At 45.2% G+C, this 25515-nt stretch overlaps 1 protein-coding gene across 3 annotated transcripts in view; it reads left to right on the plus strand.

Moving 5' to 3' along the window:
* The window catches only part of DNAI1 (dynein axonemal intermediate chain 1), a 157361-nt gene that overhangs the window by 82336 nt on the left and 49510 nt on the right, over positions 1-25515 (plus strand). For all 3 annotated transcript variants that reach the window (XM_054810416.1, XM_054810418.1, XM_054810417.1), the window contains 3 exons: positions 14015-14104; positions 21049-21136; positions 22995-23074. In XM_054810416.1, the coding sequence (XP_054666391.1) occupies positions 14015-14104; positions 21049-21136; positions 22995-23074 (258 nt within the window). The remainder of the gene's footprint in view (positions 1-14014; positions 14105-21048; positions 21137-22994; positions 23075-25515) is intronic.

A 25515-nucleotide genomic window follows, 5' to 3' on the forward strand; every position in this document is an offset into this window, starting at 1 on the left:
AGAAATGCTAGATAAAATCTTTTGCAGCATGCTTGCACCCTTGTTCAAAACCCTTTGGACACTCTTTGAGCCACTTTACGGTTAGGCAAGGTAAGTGTTCAAATGCTTCTTCCTAAGTATCTTTGACAATAATGAACAAAATCCCTGATCTTTTAACTTCGATATTGTATTTTTTGAGACAGTATCAGGCTGTACCTTCTGGAGATTCAGTTTCTGTAGCTGATTATTTTTAAATTGTGCCTTGGGTATGGATTCTTGTGGGTTAGAAATTCTCTTGCAAAGCATCCCTTGCAGATCATTTAAGGTTTGTCTGAAAAGAAGCTTCTTCTGCTTTCATGCTGCTTTTCCTTCTGTACTTCATACAGATGCTGAACTTACTTTCTGCCTTCTGCTCTCACTGCTGCTTGCTAAATAGATTCTCCTCTAGTGCTCTATTGTTCTTCTCCCTCCTCTTCCTTTTACTTAAGATCCAAAGCATCTTATTGTGGGTTTTCAGGTTGTTTATTTCTTTTCTGGTGTCTGCAAGTAAAGTAAAAGTAATTTTCTTTGCCTGTTACTTGTACTGGTGCTAGTTTGTGGAGAAAACTTCACTTATAAAATTTAAGAGTGCCTGAAGGCCCTGGGATGTTGGAAAATGTTAACCTGAGGTTTAAAAGGGCAGAGAAGTTGTAATGCATTTGTTTGGTTGCTTGGATCTTTAAATCCTGTTCTACTGCTTTGTAGCAGTCACAAAAGTTAACTAAATATTTAACAGGAATCAGGAAACTATGCTGGATCTTAGTGATAAAATGTATTTCTTTGCTGGCCTATGAAATGTGATTGCTGATTGCTGAATCTTCAGAATAGGTGTAGAAAGCGTATGGACCAGATGGGTCTTAATGGCACTGATGCAGCCTGTGAAACAACAGAGTGTTTCTCTGAAGAGGATGAAATAGAGAGAAGAAAGCGATAAGGGCAGAGCTGGAGGCAAGCTGGGCAGGGACGGTGCAAGCAAGGTTGTACAGATCTATAGCAAGATGAGGGGAGCCGGGGCTGGCCACAGCTCCCACCCTTCTCCCACCCCTGGTGCCATGGTGAGCTGCCACACCTTGGTGTGGTACCTGGGACCCTCAGAACTGGGCAGGTCCTGGGCCTGTCTCTCCCTGTTCGTGCTGCAAGCCTGCTCGATCCTGTGATGATGGGAACCTTCTGTCAGGCACATTACAGATGCTGTCTCTGATTTAGCAGCATCAGACAGCTTGGGGATTTGGATGCAAGCCTGCCTGCCGTGCATGTCTGCTTTCCCTGCGCACAGAGCAGAGAACTTCATATTTTGTCTGTAAATTGGAAATCTTGTTCAATGAGCATAGTAAGAATTGAAACCAAGAGCTGTGAATTGCAATTGGTTAAATACCCCTGAGCTTTGCCGGCCTCTGGCACCCATCGCTCAGCTGCATGCTGTGTCTGACATGGTACACAGCCACTGACGGGACAAACAGGTGAGAGTCTAATGTCTGGTTCCTTGCTCCTCAGCTGTTAACATACTAGCCTAATAAATATAGTGGGAAGTGCCGTGACAGGAATAAACAAACAGATTCCTGGTGAAATGCTGTACAAAGCAGAACATCAGAATCCCAGCAGGAAGAAAACAAACTGAAAGTAAGGCCAGCCTTATCCAGTGCTATTTATAACTGAGCTGTGCTTCCTCCAGATAAATCGGAGTCTCTGAAGCATGAGTGATGCACAAGCCTCGGGCTGGCCCTTTGCCCTGCAACAGTGGCGCTCCCATGGCCACGCTCTCTGTTCAGCTCAGTGTTGAGTCCCTCCCTGAATTGCTGAATGTGATTTTTGGTAGGAGAGGTTTTGCTACCCTTTTTCTGCACCCCAAATTTGCAGATGATGTGTGAACACACTGATGTGATGGTCCTGATTCTTTGCTCCTGTCTGCTGATTTTGCACCCTTGAGTTCATTGGTACTCAAAAGGTAGTGCCTGGGAGTGTGAGTCCCAGGAAGATGCCATCAAGGTAAAGGGCACTTGATCTAGCTGTGGGAGAGAAATGATTTTCAGAAGAGGAGTGTTTATAGGGCTAAAAATTATGTGGGTGTTTATTTTACAGTGTGTCTTCATTGCTGGTGAACACATCTAACTGTTTTCCCTCGGTTATCAAGAAGCTTTCAAGGACTTTGGAGGAGAAAACTCCAGGAATGCTTGTAGTAAAACTTGCAGGTAGCCATATGCTGCTAGAATGAGAGGTGCCATTTGCAAATTTTTTAGATAGGAAGTTCCTGCTATTGCCTGTAGCAGGAAAAAACATCTTCCACTGGATACGCCTGGTATTTGCTGGTAGCCATGGATAAAGCCATCAGCCAGCCTCATGCCCATGACGCAGGTGACTGACAGCCTGCGGGAGAGTGCTGCTCCAGGAGAACCCAGGCATTGCTGTGCTGTGTCATCTGTTTCAATGTGTTTTAAGATGCTTTTGGTTATCATAGCAATAGGCTGAAGAATTCTTCCTCCTGCATCCTTGTGTGGTGAGATATGGTCCTGCCAAGCTGGCTGCCTTGGCTGCTGCCTAATTTCTTTGTAGATGAAGCAGCTGCCTTCATTTCAGTACCCATCTACTGTTACCAAGCCTGTCAGCCACCCTGACCCTCCTAACTGGTATGTTTATTATTAGGAAAGCTGTGTTATACAAAAAGACAGTAGGTAAAGTCAGGAGACATCTGAGTAAATCCCTACTTCTACTTCAGATAGGATGGCAGGGAGTACCTTAGGTCAGAGTTGCGCATTGAACATGTAAGAGAAATGAAGGAATCTCAAACTGACTGGAAGGCATTGGGATCTTTGAACATTTTGACATTCATCAGCTCTCTAAACCATTTCTTCTCTAATGCAAATAGTACAGCCAAGTATTTAAATATTGCTGGCTCACCTTTAGGAAAAGTTAGTCCATGCAGACCTTATCTCTTTAATGGCTTCAGTCATGGAGGCAAGTTTACCTCCTAAGCACATTGAGCTGATCCATTCTGTCTTGTTGGATGATTTTACAGTAAAACGTCAACGAATTTTTCTGAAAAGGACAGAATAGCACAGGGAACCTTCCTTCATTTAGCAGCTCCCTTATCTGCAGATTACTGTCATACCTGAAACATTTGCATTTAGAAGAAAACACAGATTTTAAGAAAGGAACATTTTTCAATGAATTTAAGTTTTTATATATGTAAATCAAAGTAATTTTTATTTGTATCTCTCCATCAGCTTTTACTCACACTCAAAAGACTTGTCTGTTATACAAAGCAGTCTCATCTCTTGCAGAGAATGAAGTGGTCACAGCGTGGTTGAACATGACATACAGTAAACTCTTGAGAGGTGAGACTGAATTTAAAATCAGACTGAACCTTCCTTTCTGGAACTGGGGAACTGTTCAAGAATCACAGAAATGAGAACTGGCAGAGGCTTTGAGAATGTCCTCTTCTTCCCATCATGCCATCACAGATGTTGTGTTATTCCTGAAGTGCTTTCTTCAGAATGAGATTGAGCAATCTAGCTGTCTTTACCAGTAATGACAGACTGGAGTCATTACCTGCTATGTCTTACATGGTACACACCTTTTAATGCATATGAAAAGAATTTCTGTAATTCCCCCACCCCTCCAGCAGTGTCACTTTACTGATTCCTGCACCAGCCTCTGATCCTTTTCTGCACTGCTGTCACTTAGCTGGACAATCCCTAACTTCTACACGTTTATATGCTTTCTTCTTCCTGTCTGCGTCCCTCTGCTCTTGTCTTTATCACATTTCACCTTATTGTTTTCAGTCTATGTCTCCAGTTTGTCAAGATAACTTTGAGGCCTGATCCTCTAAACTGTGTCATCTGCAAATATTCTGTGTATTTTGCAATCCACTATGCAACTTACTAATGAAAATATTGAATGGAACTGGACCCAGGACAGTCCCTTGTGAGAACCATCTAGAAACATTCTCCCAAGTGTTCAGGAAATCACTGATTATAACTCTTGAAAATTAATTTGCAATCACTCATCCACTTCATAGTAATTCCATTTAGACCTCCTTTTCTTAGCTTGCTTCTGAAAACACCACAGGGAGTAAGCCAAAAGCCTTACAAAATTAAAGGTAAATCACATCTACTCCTTCCCTCTGATCCTTTAGACCCATTACCCTGCCAAGGAAGGAAATAAATTTTGTTTGACAAGACCTTTCCTTGACAAGCCCATATTCACTGTTCCTTATCTTCTTATCCTGTACATACATATGGATGACTTAATACTTTGTTCCAGCTCTGAAAGTTCAGCGTTAGACTGACTGGTCCACAGTCCTTTAACCTATCCTTCAAGACACATCTTGTTTTGGGTTTCCTGGGGGAATTTTTGCCCTGTTCCTATCCTCCAGGACCTCTCCTGTCTTCTAGTTTTCATAGATAATTGCTCATGATTTAGAGATTGCTTCAGCTGCTCCCTTAAGCACCCTAAGTTGAATTTCATCAGGCCTTGCAGAGTTGGCTATATCTGTCTTATCTTAGCATTCTGGCCTGTGCTCCTTGAAGTTAATTTTGTTAAATGTCTAGTTACAATTTATCTTTTTATATGGCACTGAAACAAGGAAGGCCTTAATATTTCTTCTTTACCTGTCATTTGTCGTGGGACCTGCCTTCCTCTTTGTAAACAATAAATGGGGTCTGAGAGGCAGAGACTTAGATGAACCTTTGTGGGATATCTGATTTTGGGTCCACACAGGCACTGGCCTCCTGGCCTGAAAAGTCACTTTCCCCTCAAAAACGAGTCTCAAACTTCTTCCCCATACAGGCGTCTGAGGCAGTAGCAGAAAGGTGTTAATGTCCCCAACTTGTGAGGGTTGCTTTTCTCCATGAAGTTTCTGTATGTGCAAAGACTCCTGAGTCTGACAGTGGCAGCCCAGCTCTCCCCACATGGCAGGCCTGATTCTTCCTCTCCAGGGTGGCCACTCCTCTTATTTGCAGCTAGATTCATCCATTCACTGTGCTTTTACCAGGGATGTGGATTGGGACAGGGATTAGGATTTCACACCAGGGTTTCTGAGAACAAAATCAAGGACTAATGTCTTCTGTGACAATGTTGACCCAAACTCCTTTTTTTTGTTTGTTTTTAGTTTTTGTTTTGTTTTTTGAGATCTTTCATTCTTGCTAGATGTTCCACAGCAGAAATTCTGTCTGCTTCCCAGTGTAATAGACAGGAATGGTAAAAAGCCCTAATACAAAACAGCAATCTCTTGTGGAGCATGCACCACAGGGCAGGAGCCCTTTATGCTGTACCCTGCCATCCTAGCTGCAAGATGGGCATGCTGGTCACCCCATGGTTTTGGTCCCCCTCACTGCAGGACCAACAGGGGCTTGCCATGGCTGCCCCCTGCTTGCCTGGGTTTACCTTTGGCAGGAAGCCCAGACACACACAGAGCCAGGGCACAGCCAAATCTTCTCCTGCCAGTGGTATCGTATGGCCAAAGTGCAATCAGGACCCAGGAGCTCCTTCTCCTCCAAGTATAGACTTAGCCAGAGAGGCTAACTGGGCTGCTTTGACCTAAATCTTGGAGTAAGCAGTCTGTGTTCAGTTATCACAGCCCTTTAAAATCTTCATTATTGCCTCGAGTCAAAGTGAGTCATTGGGATTTAGCTCACTCTTTGCATTTATCCCAACTAACCATGGTAAGGCATGAATCCTTTTGTCTTCCTTCCTCCCACCCCCACACAGGACAACTTGTACTGCTGTCCAAGTCAGCACTGGGGACTCCAGACGCTGCCCTGCTCTTCACCTCTAAAACTTGCTCTGCCTGTCTCCTGCATGCATAAAGGCTGACGCTGGAATTACTTTGCATGTGAGTGAAGTAGCCTGTGCTTTCTAGGTGATCGAGTGAATAATTTTGGGAGTCTCTTGTGACTGATTGCAGCAGAGCAACCTTGCTTTTTGTGTGTGTTCCTCCAGGTGCGTGGCCTTGGCTTCACTTCTGGTTGCTGGCTGAGGATTCTCAGCGAGGGGGCAAGGCCCACTTACAGTACCAGGCTGGGGTGAATGATAAGCAGCAAACAACATATAGCTGGCAATGTCCTTGATGGAGGGCATTTGGGGACTTTGTTGTAGAAGCACTACTTTGTCTCAGCAGTAAGGAGGGACAAACTATTTGCTCCAGCAAAACAGAAAGTTGGCGGACTCAGGATCAGCTGACTGTCTTAGGAGACTTTCACTGCAGCAGATCCCTTGGGCAAATAGCAGAGGCAAGTGACACAGGGAGGGGAATAAAAAAAAAATGGCAATTTGTCATTGATAGGAGGAGAATGTGAAAGATTTCTTCTCTGCTGGTAATGACTTGATGTTTCTGGATGCCGTTCTGCTGCAAGTCACTGGCGGGAACCAACAAGAAACACATTTGGAGGTGACAGAGGGAAGAAATGAGAACTGCTTCTTAGCTCAACTCAGAGACTGCTTTAGAGGAGTCCAGGAGAATATTCACACCAGAGCACAGGAGAGACCAGCCTGGCTCCAGAAGATGTGACCTATGGAGTAATTTGTCATAGATCAGCACTTCAGCATGAGCCCTCAGCATGATGCTGAGGCAGACCAAAAAACCGGATAGCAACAAAATGGAGAAAGTATCCTCTACACAGACAAAAGATGCCCACTGTTGGACTAACGTGTCCAGGTTTGGATGGGTACTCCTGGCTGGCTTTTGCTCTGTCTGCCTCTGCGAGCATCCACACTGTGTTCATCCACCAGCTGGTGACCTGGGCCATTGTGTGATGGATGCAGCCAAACTTCAACCATGAGAGCTTTTAACCTTGCTAAATCACAGCATGTATTCAGCCCTTCTACCTTGAGAGAGCCCCAGAGCTCTGCTGGCGCTTTGCTTTGGCCCAGGGTTGTGCATAAAGACACTGGGGAAATGGGGTTTTGACAGCGGGCTTGTCTGTGCTTTGCTGCCAGCGTAGGCACAGCTAGGGAGAGCTGAGGACTGATTCCCTCGCTGTGTTTGCATGCTTGCTCAAGGAGCAGATGTTTGCCAGTGGGAAGCCTTGACTAAAAGTCTTCAGCTAGTGTGAGTGTAAGGAGAAATGCCCTAATCTCCCTGCTTAGCTCTGTGTGCCCGAGGTATGGGGAAAACAGGGTGGCTGGGAGAGCCCAGGCAGGCTGTGAAGCACTTGTGCTTGTGTGTTGCACAGCTGGGCTCCTGCAAGAGACTATGGCTCTGTTCAGCTATGGAGCCAGATGGGTGAACTCCCTGGGCTGCTGAGCTGGGCAGGATGGCAAGCTCTCCAAGAGGGGCCCATACAGCTGCATCTAGAGCTTGGCAGTGAATTACAAAGGGACTCTTGAAGCACAGAAACAAGAACCTAGGTCTAAAGCTGAGTATTCTAGAAAAAACACAAAGGCAAATTAATACAGAGAAAATAGATGTGCAAAATGAGCTGTGATTATCCTGGATAATAAAAGGGAAGGGGAAAATGTTTGGGAAGCATATTAGAAGTCAAAGGAATGAAGAATATAGGCTCATTACTAATGTAAGCTTTCAGCTAATCATGAGTGGTATGGAGAAGGATGAAAAATTTGATGCTGTATTGTTTAATCTTACAATAAGTGTCTGAGAGTGGCTGCTTAGTATGATTAATGTAATAGGAGGATGAAAGCACAGGTCAGAATAGGGAAAGAGTAAGTTAAAGAATATTTAGATGAGATGGGTTGTTGCTCATCAGCAATATGAGCTTAAACATACCCTGGAGTACTTAAAGAACTATCCAGAGCAATTTCAGACCATTAAGAAGCATTTTAGGGGGTGTTTTTGGCTACATCCTTCCTGTATTTTAAGCAGAGGCTGGTGTTTATGTGCAAGCTCATTTACAGCATCGAAGCTGATTGAGTACCTTACTCAGAGGCAGGGTTAGGGTGCGTGCTGGGGCATGGATGAAGGGAAGCATCACTGTGTGTTTGCTTATGGACTCTCACACATTTGTGTGCCTGTGATGTGGGCAAACTGGAATATGATACATATAAAGTGTCATGTCATCAATCCCAAAACACTTCTCAGTGATGCTGTAGAGCCAATGTTTGGCAAAAGATGTTTCTGCAGATGCTTTCCTCAAAGGGACTGTCCTTGTATGCAGGAGGGACAGTGGCATGGACAGGATACCAGAGCCCAGATACCAGTGTCTGGACAGTTCATCAGGATAGAGGCATCCTAAGCCAGCCACAGGGACTCACAAAGTGTGGATGATAGCACAGCTGTGCATCAGGCTGCACTCTGGCCTGTAGGACAAGCATGGTGATGAAGAAGAGGAAAGGTCTCGAAGGGCTGGAAGATGTGAAAAAAATATCTGGAGGAAAATGGTAGCATTGGACCCAGGGAATTATTGACCAGCCAGACCAATTTCAATGACTGGAAAAACACTGGAACAAATGGCAAAACCATTTGTAAATGTCTAGATAATAAGGTGATTCAGAGAAGCTGACATGGATTTGTCCAGAATAAATTGTCAAGTCAGTATAATTTCTTTTCTTTTCTTTCTTTTGTTTCACAGAAATGGGCCTCCTGAAGAAGGGGGAGGCAGTCAAGGTTATCACCTCTATCCATCTTGACTTCACTAAAGCTTTTGATCCAGGCTCACACAGTGACATTCTTATAACCAAAGTAGATAAATATGAATTAGGTAAAATCACCATAAAGAGGCTGCTCAGGTGGCTCAGGCAGTGTGCTCAAAGAGCAGTTATACAGAGCTTGCTGTCAGACTCTGAAGCTGCTTCAAGTGAGACCCTCCAGCTGTCAGTCCTGGTCTTCTTTTGATCAATACTTTCATTAAAAACTCCAATTACAGAATAGGGAAGCCCCCTTGGGAGGACAAGGCACTTTGCAGGACATGATTATGTTCAAAATGAGCTTGATAAATTGGAAGAAAGGCCCAAAATCAATGTGATGAAATACAATAAAGACAAGAGCAAAAAGTATGTTTAGAAAGGGGATAAATGCACAGGTATGAAACAGGATGACTGGTTAGGCAGCAGGGTGCCAGAAGGCGAGAGTATAGCAGATCACCACCAATGGTTGGCGATGCAATACTGTTGCACAAAGACATGTGTCATTCTTATTTATTAGCAGGAATATAAGATAGAGGAGGTTGTAACTTCTGTCTGCTACTGCCTAGGGGTGGCTCTGTAGCATGTGTTTGCAGCTGCAGAGAAGGGCTGAAGGGAAGAATAGGAATGGTGAAGGCTTGGAGAGCAGGACCTGGAAGCAACAGTTGAAGCAATTGGTTTTGTTGGGTTGGGAAAAAAGAGAAAGCAGCAGAGACACAGCAACCTTTTCTTGCCCATTTGAAGACTGCTATAAAAAGAGGAATAAACTGTTCTCTGTGTCCACTGGGGAGTAATTGGCTTGATTTGTGGTAAAGGAAGTTTCCTATATAAAGCCAATTAAGCACTGACGTATCTACAGGGAGGCTGTTGAGTCCCTGTTGTTGGAGGCTTGTGAGAACAGCCTATGTGAATTGTCACCAATGGTAAGGGTGTGTCTGCCTCAGAGCAGAATAGATATCCTTTTCAGGTCTCTCCAAACTCTGCATTGCCATGATAGCTTTGCTTAGGACTGTACTGATTGCCAGGCCGGCACTGGAAGGAATTTGTCCCCAGGTGATACTGGCCTGGACTTTCCTCAGCAACCCAAGGAGTTGTTTGCTTGCTGGAGTCATCTGAGCATCTTGGCCAGTTTGTGTAAGGGTGACCTGGGGATTTGATAATGCCTTTGTCTTTCCTCTTCTCTACCTGTGGCAGACTTTATTGGGGTTTTTTAGGCACTGAATGACAAAAATGGTCTTATTTCACTTAGGGCAGGTGTCAGCAGGGCTGTGGTACTCCAATGCTGGTGAAGGGCTCCTTAAAAGATAATTAATAGAAAGGGAAGGAACTACTTGTCAGTCAATGTGCATGTGTTGCATGTAGCACCCCACGGTTGAGCTTTGGCAAGGGGAGGGCCAGCTGGAGGGATCTGTGTTGGCAGTAGCAGGTGTCACCTTACAAGAAAGGCAGGCAGATCCTGCCTGCAGCTGCCTGCAAAGCGCTCAAGTCAGCCTTATAGCCAGTATGCTTTTGACCAATTGTATTTTGTCAGTGCGAGTGACTAACAGCCTCCGTGCCATGAACACTGATCAAGCATTATTTCTTTTGTAGGAATGACATCAGAAACATGGGAATTCTCAAATCAGATTGGATAAATGGTCTAATTTACTGCTGGACAGGAGCCATTGCCAGCTACCATAGACAAAGATGATATTATTCCCTTGCTAAGAATTAATGGATTATTGCCCTGCTAACCTGCTGTACATAGTAGTGAACATGCAGGTTTTAATCTTTGTTTTTCTATGAACAAATATGGGTTTGAATAGTGTCACCTTCTTTATAAATAAACAGGCTTTAGAAAAGAGATTAAAAACTGGTAGACTCTTCTCAGAGCAGTGAGTTTCACACACTAATTTTGCACTGCAAAAATAGTCAGGTTAAAGATGACACTGAAAAAATAGCAGCATATCCTTGATTTTATTACAGGTCCCATCATGATCAGGCACAGCAAATTACTTGCTGCTCTGTGTTTACTTGTCTCCTTTCTGCTATTTACACACACTTTACCTTTCTCATGGGGTTCTTTACTCTTATTGTATCATAATTGAACTTTAGCTGTAAATTGTCTCATGAAGCCAAAATCCTGGGCTGATTATCACATACTTCAGGAAAGACTTAACTTCATGCCACTATGCACACAATTGCCTGGTTCTCTCATCAAATGCCCCACCCTGCACAGCATGGATACTGCAAATGACAGGAGATTGTACCATGTTCACAGGCCTCTGGGAGCAGAGAAAAGGCCAGTTCTGAGCAGATGCCAGATTTTATTGCAGTATAATGAAGGCTAATTAATAAGCATTTATAGTATTCAGAGATCAGGAGAAAAGATCACAAACTCTATTAAGGTGTCAGAGGTGTTGAAGTAAAATTACAAGTGTTAAGTGCCAATTTCTGTTTTCTGAAATTCAAGCTGACGTCACTGAGAGCTGCTGACGTCTCTGAGAGCTGCTGACAGTCATGTGAGGGCAAATCCTGATGTCCTTGAAGGACTGTATTCAAGCTGTCTACAATACGTACCTAACCTCAGGTACTGTTGACTGCTTGAATGTAGGAGCAAGAGTACCCCAAGCAAATCATCTTACTTGCTTTTTAGGGCTGATGACTCCACCTGTCTGTGCAACGGATGAAGAGAAGTAGTTGTGACACCTAACTGAGTACCGATGGTAGAAAACTTGAATAAATCTCCATCATGGAGAGGGTATCTGGAGTGGGCAAACCCTGGGGAAAAGCTCTTTGCTTGAGGAATGCTGAAAGGAATTGGCTTGGGGATAAAAAACATGAGCTCATGATAGTGCTTATGTTGTTGGTCACCTCCAGACGAGGTTCCTGCAACACGTTGTATTAGCATAGACATGAGGAGTCAGGGGCTGTGTCTGCACAGGGTGATCGGTGTGGACTCTGGCCAGTGAGCCTTTATCCATGTGCCTTCCACTGGTGTGGTGGGCTGTCACTTGGCTCTAGCTCGGGTGCAAAATGTCTACACTGGACTTGGCCAGGGCAGAGCTGGCAACTCAGCTGCAGCTGCCCCTGCAAGCTCAAGCGGAGCTCACTAACGAGCACCTCTACATATACCCTGATAGAGGGCAAGCTGAGACTCTCCCTTCAGAGAGCGTCCGGACCAGCTCTGATACTCACGTGTGCATTGTGTAAGCAACCTGGATGGTGTCTCTAGTCTTCAGGATGGCTCAGACCCACACTGACTGCAGTACAGGAATGTGTCATCTGCATTTGTCTTCCACGTGCAGCTCAGGGCATTGCTGGGTTCAGGCTGCAGGTTTCAGATACTGGAGAGTCCCTTTTCTTACAGTGTAGTCCTGTTCCAGTAGAGGACATCTGAGTCACTTGTGCTAACTGCTCCCAGGTTTAAATGGCAAAACCTTTGCACAGTGTTTTCATAGGAGATACTGTCTCAAGGAATAGCTTCCCCTACCTCAAGCGAAGTCAGTTTGCCATAGAGGCTGTCTGGAAAGTGTGACTGTTTTTTCCAAGTATTTCGGAAAGTAGATTGAAGAGGAAGAACATGAGTTAGAGGAGAATTGGGTTGGACATACAAATAAAAACATGTTATTGTCAGACAATTTTAGTGTGGCATTTTGAAAAGCTCTGGTTTGACCCTTTTTCTGTGCCCAGTATGAGACACATTGGGCATGTGTTTGTAATCAGTTTCCCTGAACTCTGTGTTTCTCACTTTGAATTAAAACTCCTTACTACTCCAAACCCTTCATCTGAAGCAGCTGCTGGTGACCGTCATTGTCAGCAGTAGCTCATGATCCCAGGGAGATGTTCCTGGAATAGATATATCCAGCACATTTTGTGCACGATGGCCAGCCTTGGAAATCACTGTTCTCCATATGTGCCGTTGAACCTGTCTTTTTATAGTTAGCCATTTTATTCTGGGCTGTATTGAATTGCACCATTCCTGTAATGCCAGATAGCAGAAATGGTTCCACTTGGAGATTTACAATTTCTCCTACGCAAGGATGTTCAAAGGTATATGCCACTTCTGTGGTGGCAACACTTGAGTTGCACCTTACGGACATGAAACTGGCATTTTGATGTATTCTCAGATGGATTCCTTTTAGGTGTTATTTTTTATTCCCCAGAATAGTGTGTTCTAGGTGGGATACCTGTTCACTAGAGGATTAATTTCTCTTTGCTGAGTCTCTTGCTGAATTTTTATGCTCCACAGAACTACACAGTATAAACAATTTTACAAAACAGAATTAACACTGTTTTTCTCAAGGAAGTACCATCAGAATACCCAATCTGTGTAATTAAAGTATTGGGAATGCTGCTTGTTTTCTGGAATAAGTACCAGATAAATAGCTGGTGATAGATAGAGTATTTGGTAAGCTCTAGGATAATCATGCCCATTTATCATGTTTATGGGAGGATGTTTAGGGAATTGTATCTGCTGCACTGCTTGGACAGGATCAGATATACCTTTGAAAACCTCAGCAGAACCTGCTGAAGTGCTTGTCCCCATCCTGAACTGACAGATGCCCACAGGAGTGTGTGCTGACAGGCCCAGTGACAAGTCATCCTTTTCCCTTCAGTCTGATTGAATTCCCAGATCTGAAGATCGAGCATTCTTAATGCTTTTGGTCTAACTGAAATGTCTCTTCTAAACTGTAAGCCATTTATCTAAGTTCTAATCTCTCCTGCAGAGCTGTCACAGTCAAAAGGCAAATCTCCTTACCAGGCAGACAGATGCTCTGAAGGTGTAGGCAGAATTTGAATTTTAATGGAGATGTTTTCATCTCCCGGAAACAGAAGTGCCCCAAGGACCCGTGTCACACATTGCCTGCAAGGGCTTGTCTGCACCCCACATAAGGACAGAAAGCTAATTTGAGGTTGTCTGGCTGAAGGGGTAGCCATATGGCACTGCACTTGGAGTAATTAGCCAAATGGGAAGGGGTTAGTTTGTGCAGGGTCATTGAGAGTGATGTACTCAGGTGTCTTGAGGACCTTTCTGTGGCACTGCTGGTGTTATTTGGAGCCTAGGGATCTCTGGGCTAGTGTTGTACCACAGTGCAGAGCGCTGCATAGCTCAGACACCTCACAAAGCCTATCCTTGATGGCAATGCTCCTGTCACTGCTGGGGGAGATCGCCGTGGGTGGGTGCAGAGTTCCAAGCATGGGGCTTTTTCCCCTCTCTGGAGCATCTCTGCAGGAAAATGAGTGACAGGAATGCTGGGGGCACTTCTGAAACTGCCTATGGAGGTAAGGGTGTTCTCACATGCTATGCACCAGCAAGCCTCTGGGGTAGAAACCAGGTGCTCTTCAAGAAGGATTTCAGAAGACCCTGCTGAGGGCATGGAACTCTGTCCTGCTGATGCTGAGTTCCCCATGCTGACTGAGACTGTCTTCTTCTTTTAAGGTCAAGTGGCAGAAGGATGACATGGACAACAATTTGAATTTCTTCTCTGTCTCTTCAGATGGGCGAATTGTTTCATGGACTTTAGTTAAGGTAAACAGTAGGTGGCAATTTTTTTTTCCCAGACAAATTATAACCAATTGCCTCCAAAGTTCAATGGTGCATTAGTTTTGTTTTTATTTATAATGAGCCAGGTTTGAGAAGAAGTGGCAGCAAAAGATCGCAGGTGCAGTGCAGTAACAGCCGGGTCTGGGGCTCCGCATTACATTTTGAAATGAGCAGAAACAGCTACTTCTTGCTCAGGACCTTTCCTCCTGCCTGCACCTGTAGCACCCCATGGGCCTAAGAGAGATCATTTTCCTGCTTTGTAGCTGCAGGAATTCAAGACTGGTCCTTGCTCGGAAACTTTCTTTGTCCCAGGAGGGTCACCCAGATACATAGCAGAATAATCTGCTTTCTTCGCCAGCTTCAAGACTCTCACCCCCTAAATGCTCCCCTACAGATTGCAATTCAGAATGGGAGAGGGAAGGTGCAAATTTCGCCCCTTGTTGCCAAAGCAGCGTAGAGTAAGCTTGCATTTGCAGTGGGATGGCAACATGCAATGAGACAGGCAGAGGGTTTCCCCTGCCATGACATTGCCAGCTCACACCCAAGACAATGTCTGCTAACTTGTTTGCATGCCCTGCCTTTGATCACTTTTTCTTTTGGAGTACACATGTTGATGGAAACTTATCATTAATGTCCCTAAATGTCCCTTAGATTTATGCCTCTGAATCTCAACATGCATTTTTTCTGTTGGCTGTTTGATTCTACATTTTGAAGATTTCAAAATCTTTTACTTAAAAAATAATTGAATTGCCCTAAATATGAGTTTGAAGCAGCTGTCCCATTATTCCCAGCAAGCAAAGAAATTTCTTTACATCCTTGGAGACTCATTTTTTCAACCTGTTACACCAAGCTACTCAAGGCTTGTCTGTTCTGAAAATTTTAGGCCTTGCTGCCATGGGCAGGGATTCATGTCTAACATTATATGTAAATCTTAGTCTCATGTTCACTTCAGGAATGGGAGCCTCTTCTAATGAACATGGTAGGTGCATGCAGATGGCATTGATTATTAACTTATTTTTTATAAACTCCTCCAGGGTCATACATACCGCTTTAGATACAAAAATCCCTCCTGCAAGTGTGTCCCAAGTCCTTCTCCCAAAAGAGCTCTGAGAGCTCCCTGGACAGGGACAGGCTATCATTGTCCCAGCACTCAGCTCCTGTTTTATCCCCTCTATAGAAATGCCCCAAAAACTTATACTGAAGTGGTTAATACACCCCTACAGCTAAACATCCAACTGAGGTAACTTGGCAGGTTATACCTATCAGCTGAGCCTCAGTAACTGAGTGTGCTCAGCCTGCTTCACTTAGGATGCAAGAAACACTGGGTTAAGCCTCTTAGTTCAGAGAAATGCCACAACTGGGACAACCTAAGAGGCTGCAGATGGACTCTGATGGGAAGTCACCTGATAGAGGGTCTTTTGCAACATGTCTGTGATTCATCTGTGCTTAACTGTGTTCCCATGTCCTAAGCTGTTTTTTTTCCTGTTCATTGAGCATGTAGGATATACCTATTGAAGCATCCTTAGTGTGACTTCTAAGACCTGTATTCTGCTTAGTATGTAATTTCTACTTATTCATTGCATTTCTGTTATAAACTTGGCCACACCCATGTGAAAAGCAGTGTTTTAAGATTTTTTTGAGGTGAAGTTACCTCTGAAATTGCCAGAGCCGTTATGTACTTAGCAGGCAGGGGTGGAAAACAGCAAAGTTTTAGATGTTGTCTGGTTTCTTTTTTTGGATGGACATTCAACAGGGAAAGCAAGAAACAGAATGAAAAGAGCATTTTGTTATCATCTATGGTTTTGTACCCAGCAAGGAGAAATGGACAATCTGCTTGAATTCCAGTTTTACAAAAGATCTATCTCTGGGTTTTATTTAGAATAAAATTTAAGAGACTCCAGAGGCCTTCTATTCTGCAAATCCATAGTGCAAATAGGAAATAAATGAAATGTCCTTTTTGACAGGACTATCCAGAAGTAAAGCTTCTTCAAATATATTGGTAGTCTCTATTAGAAATAGGCACAATTACTTCGGACAAACTTCACGTGAGCTGTGTGTACTTAGGCTGTTGTCTTGGCTTGGTTTTGGGTCATCATGAAGATGTAAAACAGCGAGGAATGATGCAGGACTTCTGCAGCTGGAGACCTCTACTGTCCCACCTTGGGTGCACATGTTGCCTATCAAAAAGAAGAGCCACGTCAAGGAATTGGTTGGGATGCAGTCTGGCACTGCTTCTCAGGCTGATCCTCGGCAATCCCAGATTTGATTAGAAGTCATAGTGTACCCTTCCTACGTGACCTAGAGCTAAATTACTGAACAGCTCTGGTCCTCCTTCATCACTTGAGCCTCATAACAACTAAAGGGAAACAGGCAGCTGCAAGGCCTAATTCACTAATGCTTACAAAGTGCTTTACAATTGCTAGGGAGAAGCAACATATTATTGTTCAGTATTCCTGGAAGGCCAAACTGTCGACAGTCTGTTTACCCAGAGGAATATGTGAATGGCTCTGGTGACAAACAGCCCCAGGAGCAGATGCATTTTCCAGACTGCAAAGCTGGGTACAAAACAAAAGCAGCACGACAGGGAAGTCTGTGCAAGTAAGATCCTTTGTGAAGGTGAGAGGCTACAGAAGCTATCCACAGAGGCCTTGGCCAGGTGGAGATGCTGGGAGGCATCTTCAGAGAAAGGCTGCAGAAAGGTGTGTGCTAAGAGAGATCTCGTGTGGTTTGCCTTTCTACTACAACAGAGAGTAAGTGTGCTAACACATCTCTGGGCGTGCCCAGATCATGCGTCTGACCTATGCTAGACACACAGGGTATATCAACACGATCAGCTGTGGGTGGTTCCAAAGCTGCTTTTCAGACCAGACTCATGTGACCACCAGCCATGGCTTGGACATGGTAGATGCTCTCTGGAGAACAGGCAGACCTGGGAGCCTGAGCAGAGACAAGTGCCTGCTCAGCATGTCCTGACTGCACTCTCAGCAGCCCATCAGCACTCCTGTTTGGATGGGCAGTGAGCGGCATGTGGAATATGCTCTGTTCCTGGATGCTCTGGACACTGCTCTTTCCAATTCTTGCACACACACACCAGCATATATGGCCTCTTTCTTAGCATCACTCCTGCCTTTACCCACTGAATCTGACTTGATGTAACCCACATGCTGAAAGAAGAGTCACTAACAGAAGGTTGGACTCTGCAGGCTGCAGGAGTCTGTCCTGCTTCTTGCTCCTCTCTCAGAGAACAGTTACTGTCATCAATAGGCCAGGGCACATGGGTGTGCAGCAGTGCATATTAGTGAAGAAGAAAGTACATTATTTTATGGGTTTTGACCTTTCTTGATCCATCTGTAAATTTGTACTCCGAAAATATGATTAAAATGTCTTACAGAACACTGTCTGCCCCTGAACTGCACTACTGAACAGATGCTCACAAGGTCTTCTCCCACATTCCCTGACATACATTTCCCTGGGATTGACTTTGCCAGGCAGAATCATTTCCACCTGAGTTCTGCTCTGAGCTTAGAGAAGCTTCAACTAAAGCTTGATTCACTGAGCTAAGAGGTTATGTTTTGTTCTTACAGTGCTCCAGTGGGAAATCTGCAGATTCATGAAAACATCCAGTCCTCAGCCCACACTGCTGACTAATTTAATCTTTAGTTCTTTGTTCTTTTTATCAGCCCCAGGGTATTCTTATATTCACAACCAACTCCATTCTGCAGTGGTATTTTAATTCCCAAAGCTAGCCTAAGAATGGATCTTTGCCCTCTCTTCATTTTCCCATACTCACCCACATTGTGTCTATTTTCATCTGTTGTCTGTCTCCCAGCTTGACTGTAAATTCTTTGGGACACAGCCTTTTTGCCCTGACTTTGTACAGCACCTAGCACAGCAGTGTCATGGCCTGCACTGAGAACTCTTTAGAGCTCAGCTGATTAACAGCAACATTGGGCACTTTTGCCTTGGGTGAGCTGCTTGCTAGATGTTGTTGTTATTTGAATCTCAGAGCCCGTGAGGTTGTGAGTATTGGGAACTGAGGCCGCTCTGGGGATAATAGGAAAATGGTAGGAAGCAAAGATTGGCAAGGTGATAAGTTACTATCCATTTGTGCGGGCTTTAGTCGTAGAATCATAGAATCATAGAATCATAGAATCATAGAATGGTTTGGGTTGGAAGGGACCTTAAAGATCACCTAGTTCCAACCCCGCTGCTGCGGGCAGGGACACCCTCCACTAGACCACATTGCTCAAAGCCTCATCCAGCCTGGCCTTAAATAGTTCCAGGGATGGGGCATCCACAACCTCTCTGGGCAACCTGTTCCAGTACCTCACCACCCTCACAGTAAAGAATTTCTTTCTAACAGCTAATCTAAATCGACCCTCCTTCAGCTTGAACCCATTCCCCCTTGTCCTGTCACTACAGCTCCCTGATAAACAGTCCCTCTCCAGCTTTCCTGTAGGCCCCTTCAGGTACTGGAAAGCCACAATTAGGTCTCCCCAGAGCCTTCTCTTCTCCAGGCTGAACAACCCCAACTCTCTCAGCCTGTCTTCACAGGAGAGGTGCTCCAGCCCTCTGATCAGCTTCATGGCCTCCTCTGGACTCGCTCCAACAGCTCCATGTCTCTGGGCCCCCAGAGCTGGATGCAGTACTCCAGGTGGGGTCTCACAAGAGCAGAGTAGAGGGGCAGGATCACCTCCCTCGACCTGCTGGTCACACCTCTTTTGATACAGCCCAGGACATGGTTGGCTTTCTGGGCTGCAAGTGCACACTGCCAGCTCATGTTGAGCTTCTCATCAATCAACACCCCCAAGTCCTTCTCCTCGGGGCTGCTTTCAATCCATTCCTCACCCAGCCTGTAGTTGTGCTTGGGATTGTGCCAACCCACATGCAGGACCTTGCACTTGGCCTTGTTGAACTTCATGTGGTTTGCCCAGGCTCACCTCTCCAGCCTGTCAAGGTCCCTCTGGATGGCCTCCCTTCCCTACAACATGTCGACCACACCACACAGTTTGGTGTCATTGGCAAACTTGCTGAGCGTGCACTCGATCCCATTGTCCATGTCGCCAACAAAGATGTTGAACAGTGCCGGTCCCAGTACTGACCCCTGAGGGATGCCACTCGTCACCATTCTCCACTTGGACATTGAGCCATTGACCACAACTCCTTGAGTGCGACCATCCAGCCAATTCCTTATCCACCGAGTGGTCCATCCATCGAATCCATGTCTCTCCAATTTAGAGACAAGGATGTCATGCGGGACAGTGTCAAATGCCTTGCACAAGTCCAGGTAGATGACGTCAGCTGCCCTTCCCTTATCCACCGATGCTGTAACCCCATCATAGAAGGTCACCAAGTTTGTCAGGCACTATTTGCCCTTAGTGAAGCCGTGTTGGCTGTCACCAATCACCTCCTTGTTTTCCATGTGCCTGAGCATAGTCTCCAGGAGGGTCTGCTCCATAATCTTGCCAGGCACAGAGGTGAGACTGACCGGCCTGTAGTTCCCTGGGTCTTCCTTTTTACCCTTGTTAAAAATGGGGGTTATGTTTCCCCTCTTCCAGTCGGTGGGAACTTCGCCAGACTGCCAGGACTTCTCAAAGATGATGGCAAGTGGCCTGGCCACTTCATCTGCCAGTTCCCTCAAGACCCGTGGATGCCTCTCATCAGGTCCTGTGGACTTGTGCACCTTCAGGTTCCTTAGATATTCTCGAACCTGATCTTCTCCTACAGTGGGCAGTTCTGCATTCTCCCAGTCCCTGCCTTCTGTGACCTGGGCAGTGTGGCTCAAGCATTTGCCAGTGAAGACTGAGGTAAAGAAGTCGTTGAGTACCTCAGCCTTCTCCATATCCTGGGTAACCAGGTCACCCGTTTAATTCCGGAGGGGACCCACATTTTCCCTCGCTACCTGCCCTTGCTTCCACCCTCTGTAGGCTTCCTTTTTTTGTTTGACTTTGCCCAGGAGCACCTTGTTCATCCATGGGGGCCTCTTGGTGGATTTGCTTGACTTCCTCTTTGTTGGGCTGCATCGCTCCTGAGCTTGGAGGAGGTGACCCTTGAATATTAGCCAGCTGTCTTGGGCCCCTCTTCCTTCCAGGGCTTTGTCCCATGATATCCTACCAAGCAGATCCCTGAAGAGGCCAAAGTCTGCTCTCCTGAAGTCCAGGGTAGTGAGCTTGCTGTGTGCCCTCCTCACTGCTCTGAGGATCCTGAATTCCACCATTTCGTGGTCACTGCAGCCAAGGCTGCCCTTGAGCTTGATGTCCCCTACCAGGCCCTCCTTATTGGTGAGAATAAGATCCAGCATGGCACCTCTCCTCGTGGGCTCCTCTATCACTTGGAGGAGAAAGTTGTCATCAACACATTCCAGGAACTTCCTGGATTGCTTGTGCCCTGCTGCGTTGTCCCTCCAACAGATGTCGGGGTGGCTGAAGTCCCCCATAAGGACCAGGGCTTGTGAGCGTGAGGCTGCTCCTATCTGCCTATAGAGGGCCTGATCTGCTCGGTCTTCCTGGTCAGACGGCCTGTAGTAGACCCCTGCTATGATGTCCCCTGCCCCAGCGCTCCTTTTAATCCTGACAACTCCATGATAATATGCAATTCCCATCTTAAACCACACAGGGTGATTTCATTTAACACAAGGATTTAAGCTGACAGTGTCAACCTCCATTCAAAAATGTTGAACTCGAAACAGCTGCATGTGTCTGGGTGACATATCAGTGGCTCTCAGTTCCAGTGCACCAAAGCATCAGTTTCCTGGAGGTTTTATGTAAAACAGCAAGTTAGCAAGTTGCCAACTGTGAGCATGAAACATTAAGCAACTTTTGGACAGCTTTTTAAAATTCCTCCATAAAATTTGCCATTTCAAAGTACTGAATGTCTTTGTATTGTTGTGCTAAAGCCTGTTATTCATGTGGAATCTCCTCTGCCTGCAGAATGAGCTGGTTCATACAGATGTCATCAAGCTGTCAGTAGAGGGAACAACGATGCAAGGGCCAGAGGGGCTGCAGCTGCAAATGCTTGGTAGGAGCCCAAGTCCTTGCCATGCTAATTAATTACTGACACAAAACCTCTAATCAGTCATTCTGGTGAATTAAGTTGGGAGTGGGGTGTTGAGATGGAAAGGTGCTAAAGAAGGGTTACACCTCCTTTCTTCCATCATGTAGTAGGGCAAAGTCTGTCTGGAGCAATAGTCACTAATTGAGTGAATTTTTGCTGGTTACATCTTGTCTTTACTTGCAGAAAAAGATGAACATTAATTCAAAAAATATCCATTTTTATTGGGATATCCTGATGCGGACAGGCACAGGCATTATCTGCCTCTGTCAAAACTAAGTCAGTTTTGTTCTTCCTACCAGAAATTAACCTAGACTGGCCAAATCAAGATGAAAAGCAACCTTTGCCCTTTCCTGGGTGCACAGCTCATCCGGCCAGTGGTGGGATGTGCCTGATTGGATTTTGGCTCTCTAAAAGAACATCATCTATTCTGAGCTACTATGTTAGGCTTCCTCCGTACAAGGTGGAGACAGTGTAGTCCTTGTAGGCTGAATCCCCTCATCCTGACCATCCTGTGTTTGAAATTGGATGGGGTGACTCAGCTCTAGAGGTCCTGGGCTACAGAGATAGCCTTGATGAATCCCCTAATCATCCTACTGTACCTGCTTTTGGTTCTGAAGGTGTGGCCTGGGTTTGGAGAAGACACTTGCTCAGCATTTAAGGATTGCTGTGTTTCTAGGCTAGTAACTGCCAAACAGTTTGTTTGTGAGAAGGTTTGCATGGCCACAAAGGCTGCGAGAGACCAGCTAAAGCAGTACACTGCAGAACTCCCAGGGGCTTTTGGATTATTTGTTACTGTTACTGGGAAATGGATTTTCAAAGACTTGTCTTGAATATTTAACGATCTATTTAAATGTTAAAAACACAGACAGTATTACAGGGCTGAAACAACCTTAACAATTCCTTTGAGGACTACATTTTGTTAATGTTTAAGACATAACGTTTAAGACAGCTGCCTTTGCAGAAAGTTCTCTATAACTATGTGCTTCTGAGCCTTGTCTGCTTGTTCCTGTTTGTCGTCTGATGATTATTGCGTGTGTCCCTGCTGGTCAGCGGCCCTGACTTGCTCTGGCACTCAGCAGAGATCCCATCTTCTGCTCAAGGACTGAAGTTTTCTTTCACCACTATGTGAACTGGCTTTCTTCAATGGTGTTGTATCTGCCTCAGCAGCAGAAGCCACAAAAGCTCAAGGAGTCACATCCTGTTGTGGTTGACACTTGTTTTAAACACAGTTCACAATGTTGCTCAATTTGGGGCATTTGAAGTTAAGAGGATCCTTCTGTGCCTGGCAGAAGATTTCTTCCCAGATCACATCCTTTGCCGTTAGCTTTACTGAAGTGAGGCTGCTAAATGACTCCTGAGCTAAGGATGAAAATGGCATAAGGAGGTAAAATGTGGTGTTACCTCTCTGGGCTTTTATGCATGTGAAACAATTTATATTTCTGTGAATACTAAATAAGCAGAAAAGATCTTCCCCAATTCTTCCCCAATAGGAGGCAGGACTGGTCCTCGTGACGCTTAAATTTGCACTAGGCATTTTAAATTCTTACCAAAGTGAATCCCAGGCCAATCTGTTCTTCCAGTTCACTTCCAATTCTTCCAGTTCCCTTTTCCCTTCCTCTGTGTTGGCTTTTCAAATTGCAGGTCTTGGGGACAGCCACAGCTTGCAAAGTGTTTGCAGAAGGGGTAGCTCTAATTTCTTTTGGGAACTTCTGGCTAATAAATCACTTCTGAAAATGCTGGCAGCGTGTGCGTACCATAGGCAGGGAGTGTGTGCTGGCCAGATGAACCAATTCTCTGTCTGACGCACCTTTTCTGTTAACAGGCTGCGGGACTTCATTTGATTTTCATAAAAAGATAGACTATTTGTTTCTCGTTGGAACTGAAGAGGGAAGGATCTATAAGGTAAGAATGGTTTCTTTGTCCCTTGTTTTACATCCTCTGACCCATGCTTGTCTTTCAGGTTCATCATCTTAACTGCTTGCTCAGGCAGTAACAAAGTACAACTTCAGAGCCTGGTCCTGCCCTCAGATCCCTGTGGTGAGCCTGAAACCAGCACAGAGCCACAGAGGGTCACAGGGAGCTCTCCACACAGACCCAATTAAGACCTTATTTTGCAGAATCGTTTTTCATGCAAACTGCATCCCAGAATGCTTTGCCGATTGCAGCTGTGCAAGTGAGGCACTATGATCAGAGCAGAAGTTAAAAGGCATTGATCCTCTGTCCTCAAAGCTATGGAGAAATGGCAAGAAAAAGCTCATCTCTCTTCCTTTTTAGACCTGTTATCTCATAAGCAGTGAGGCTAATGAAGCCTTGTTTCCTATGGATTGGTGTCACGCAGCCCTTCCCTTCCACACTTATATCCCAGATCCTTTCCCCAGTCCCACTTTCTCCTTGCACTCCTATCTCCAGTTCCTATCTACTCTAATACTTCCTCCCTCTGATCACCCCCATGCTGTTCCCTACTCAGTGATCCCACCTCCATGATATAACCCTTGATTCCTGCAAACAGTGATGGTTACCTCCTCTCCAGTGCCCTTCTGCAGCCTGACATCTTTGGTGCCCAGCACCAGCTGGGACCTGTCAGCCAGCCAGCTCCACCCATTTGGTGAGGGCAGCAGCCAAGCTCTGCTTGCCCTTCCTGGGCTGGAGGCACTGCCCAGATGTTTGCACTCTACAGCTATCCCTTTTTACAGAATGTGTAAGACCTTAATATTGCCAAGTCCCACGTGCAGCTAGCTTTGGATGAAATTACCAGTGAGGTCAAAAGTTATTTGGGAGGAGAAAAGCAGACAGCAGGACACAGATGTTGTTTTTTCTTAAGAAATCAAGCTAAAAATAGGAACTTTTGAGCTCTGCTGTATTTAGCCTTGAAAATAAAGCCTGTAGCTTCTTACTCATATAACTTTTGTTTGCATAGCATTCCTCTGAGGTGGCTTTGGGACTTTGTTAGTATTGTAGCCACAGCCCTTCAGGTTGAGGGTTGAACCATCAGCAGGAGGCCGATGTGCAGAGAAAACCCTAGAGGATGCTGTAAGCTCCTTCCCCATGTCCTGACTGCAAAAGGGAAACAAAACAGAAAAAGAACCCAAATGAGATCATATTCTGAAATCAATATCAATAATTTAGATGAGACAAACTTAACTAATATGTATCCCTTCCAGAGGGACAATGCTGAATGAAATCTCTCCCTCTGACAGCCAGTATCTAGGGAGAATTTCTAAGTAGTCCTCACTTTCATTGGACAAGATGGGTGCAGAAGGGAGATGGGAGAAGTGGAGAGGGCTGGGCTGATGGATGATGGGCAGTGAGGTAGGTACACTGGATTTTTGTTGATGCTTTCAGGATACAAACTGTCTGTTCAGTCATGTTCTAAGTTGGCTGGTTGCCCACAAGAGTTGGTACCTTGGTTATTGTACTCCACATTGTTTGGGTACTGTTCTGTCTAGTCCTGATCAAAAGACAGTAAGGAACCACATGTTTTAACTTCCTCTGTGCTTAGGTGAGTGATGGATGGTCAGCAAGCATGACAGTGGATGTCAGTGTGAGGTGGGGGCCATCAGTTACCCTTTAGGAGAAATGTTCAGGCTGGTGTCCTGGCTAAGTTACACAGCAAAGGAAATCCTTCATGGAGGAGGACGGAATAGGAATAGAATTTGGCAGCATTTGCATTGAAAAAGCTGTAGGTGTTCCTGGCTTGGATGATCTTCAGTGAAACTAGGACTATGATGGGGTTTTAACATAAGGAGTGATACCAGCCATGAAGCCACATAGATATTTTAACCACTTCTTGGGTGGACAAATGCAGAGAGTTACTGTCCTGTTATATGAGCTCTCTTTTTTATTGGTTCTAAGGCTGATTTCAGGGTTACCGGTAAGCAACAAAACATTCCTGCATTGGTGAGCCTTAGCAAAAAGTGGGACCACTCTCACATTGCAATACTGCTCTACAAAGCTCAGGTGTTCCCATGGGCAGGAAGAGGCAATCTTCCATGAGAGTGTATAAGCTAACACAGGGAAGAGAAATCTTGGGTCTAGCACAAGCAGACTTCCATAGCATCCACAAAAACAGGGGGAAGAGTGCTTGCACCCTTAGTGTTCCCCAAGAGTTTGCTACAAGCAGTTTCAAAAGTTTTGGGATCAACTACTACTCCACACATTTCTGAAGGATTTCCACATATCTTCATCACACCCTTTATTGAAACACTGCACTTCTGAAACCATTACTGGAGCTTCCTGTGGACTGCCTCCCAGAGCCTTGCTCCGCTCGGATGCTGAGGACAGTGACAGTCCCGCAGCCATTTGAGCAGCTCTCGGGTCCTGCAGCTGTGCTGAGCAGGAGTGAA

This window comes from Grus americana, chromosome Z, assembly GCF_028858705.1.
Source record: "Grus americana isolate bGruAme1 chromosome Z, bGruAme1.mat, whole genome shotgun sequence".
Lineage (NCBI taxonomy): Eukaryota > Metazoa > Chordata > Aves > Gruiformes > Gruidae > Grus > Grus americana.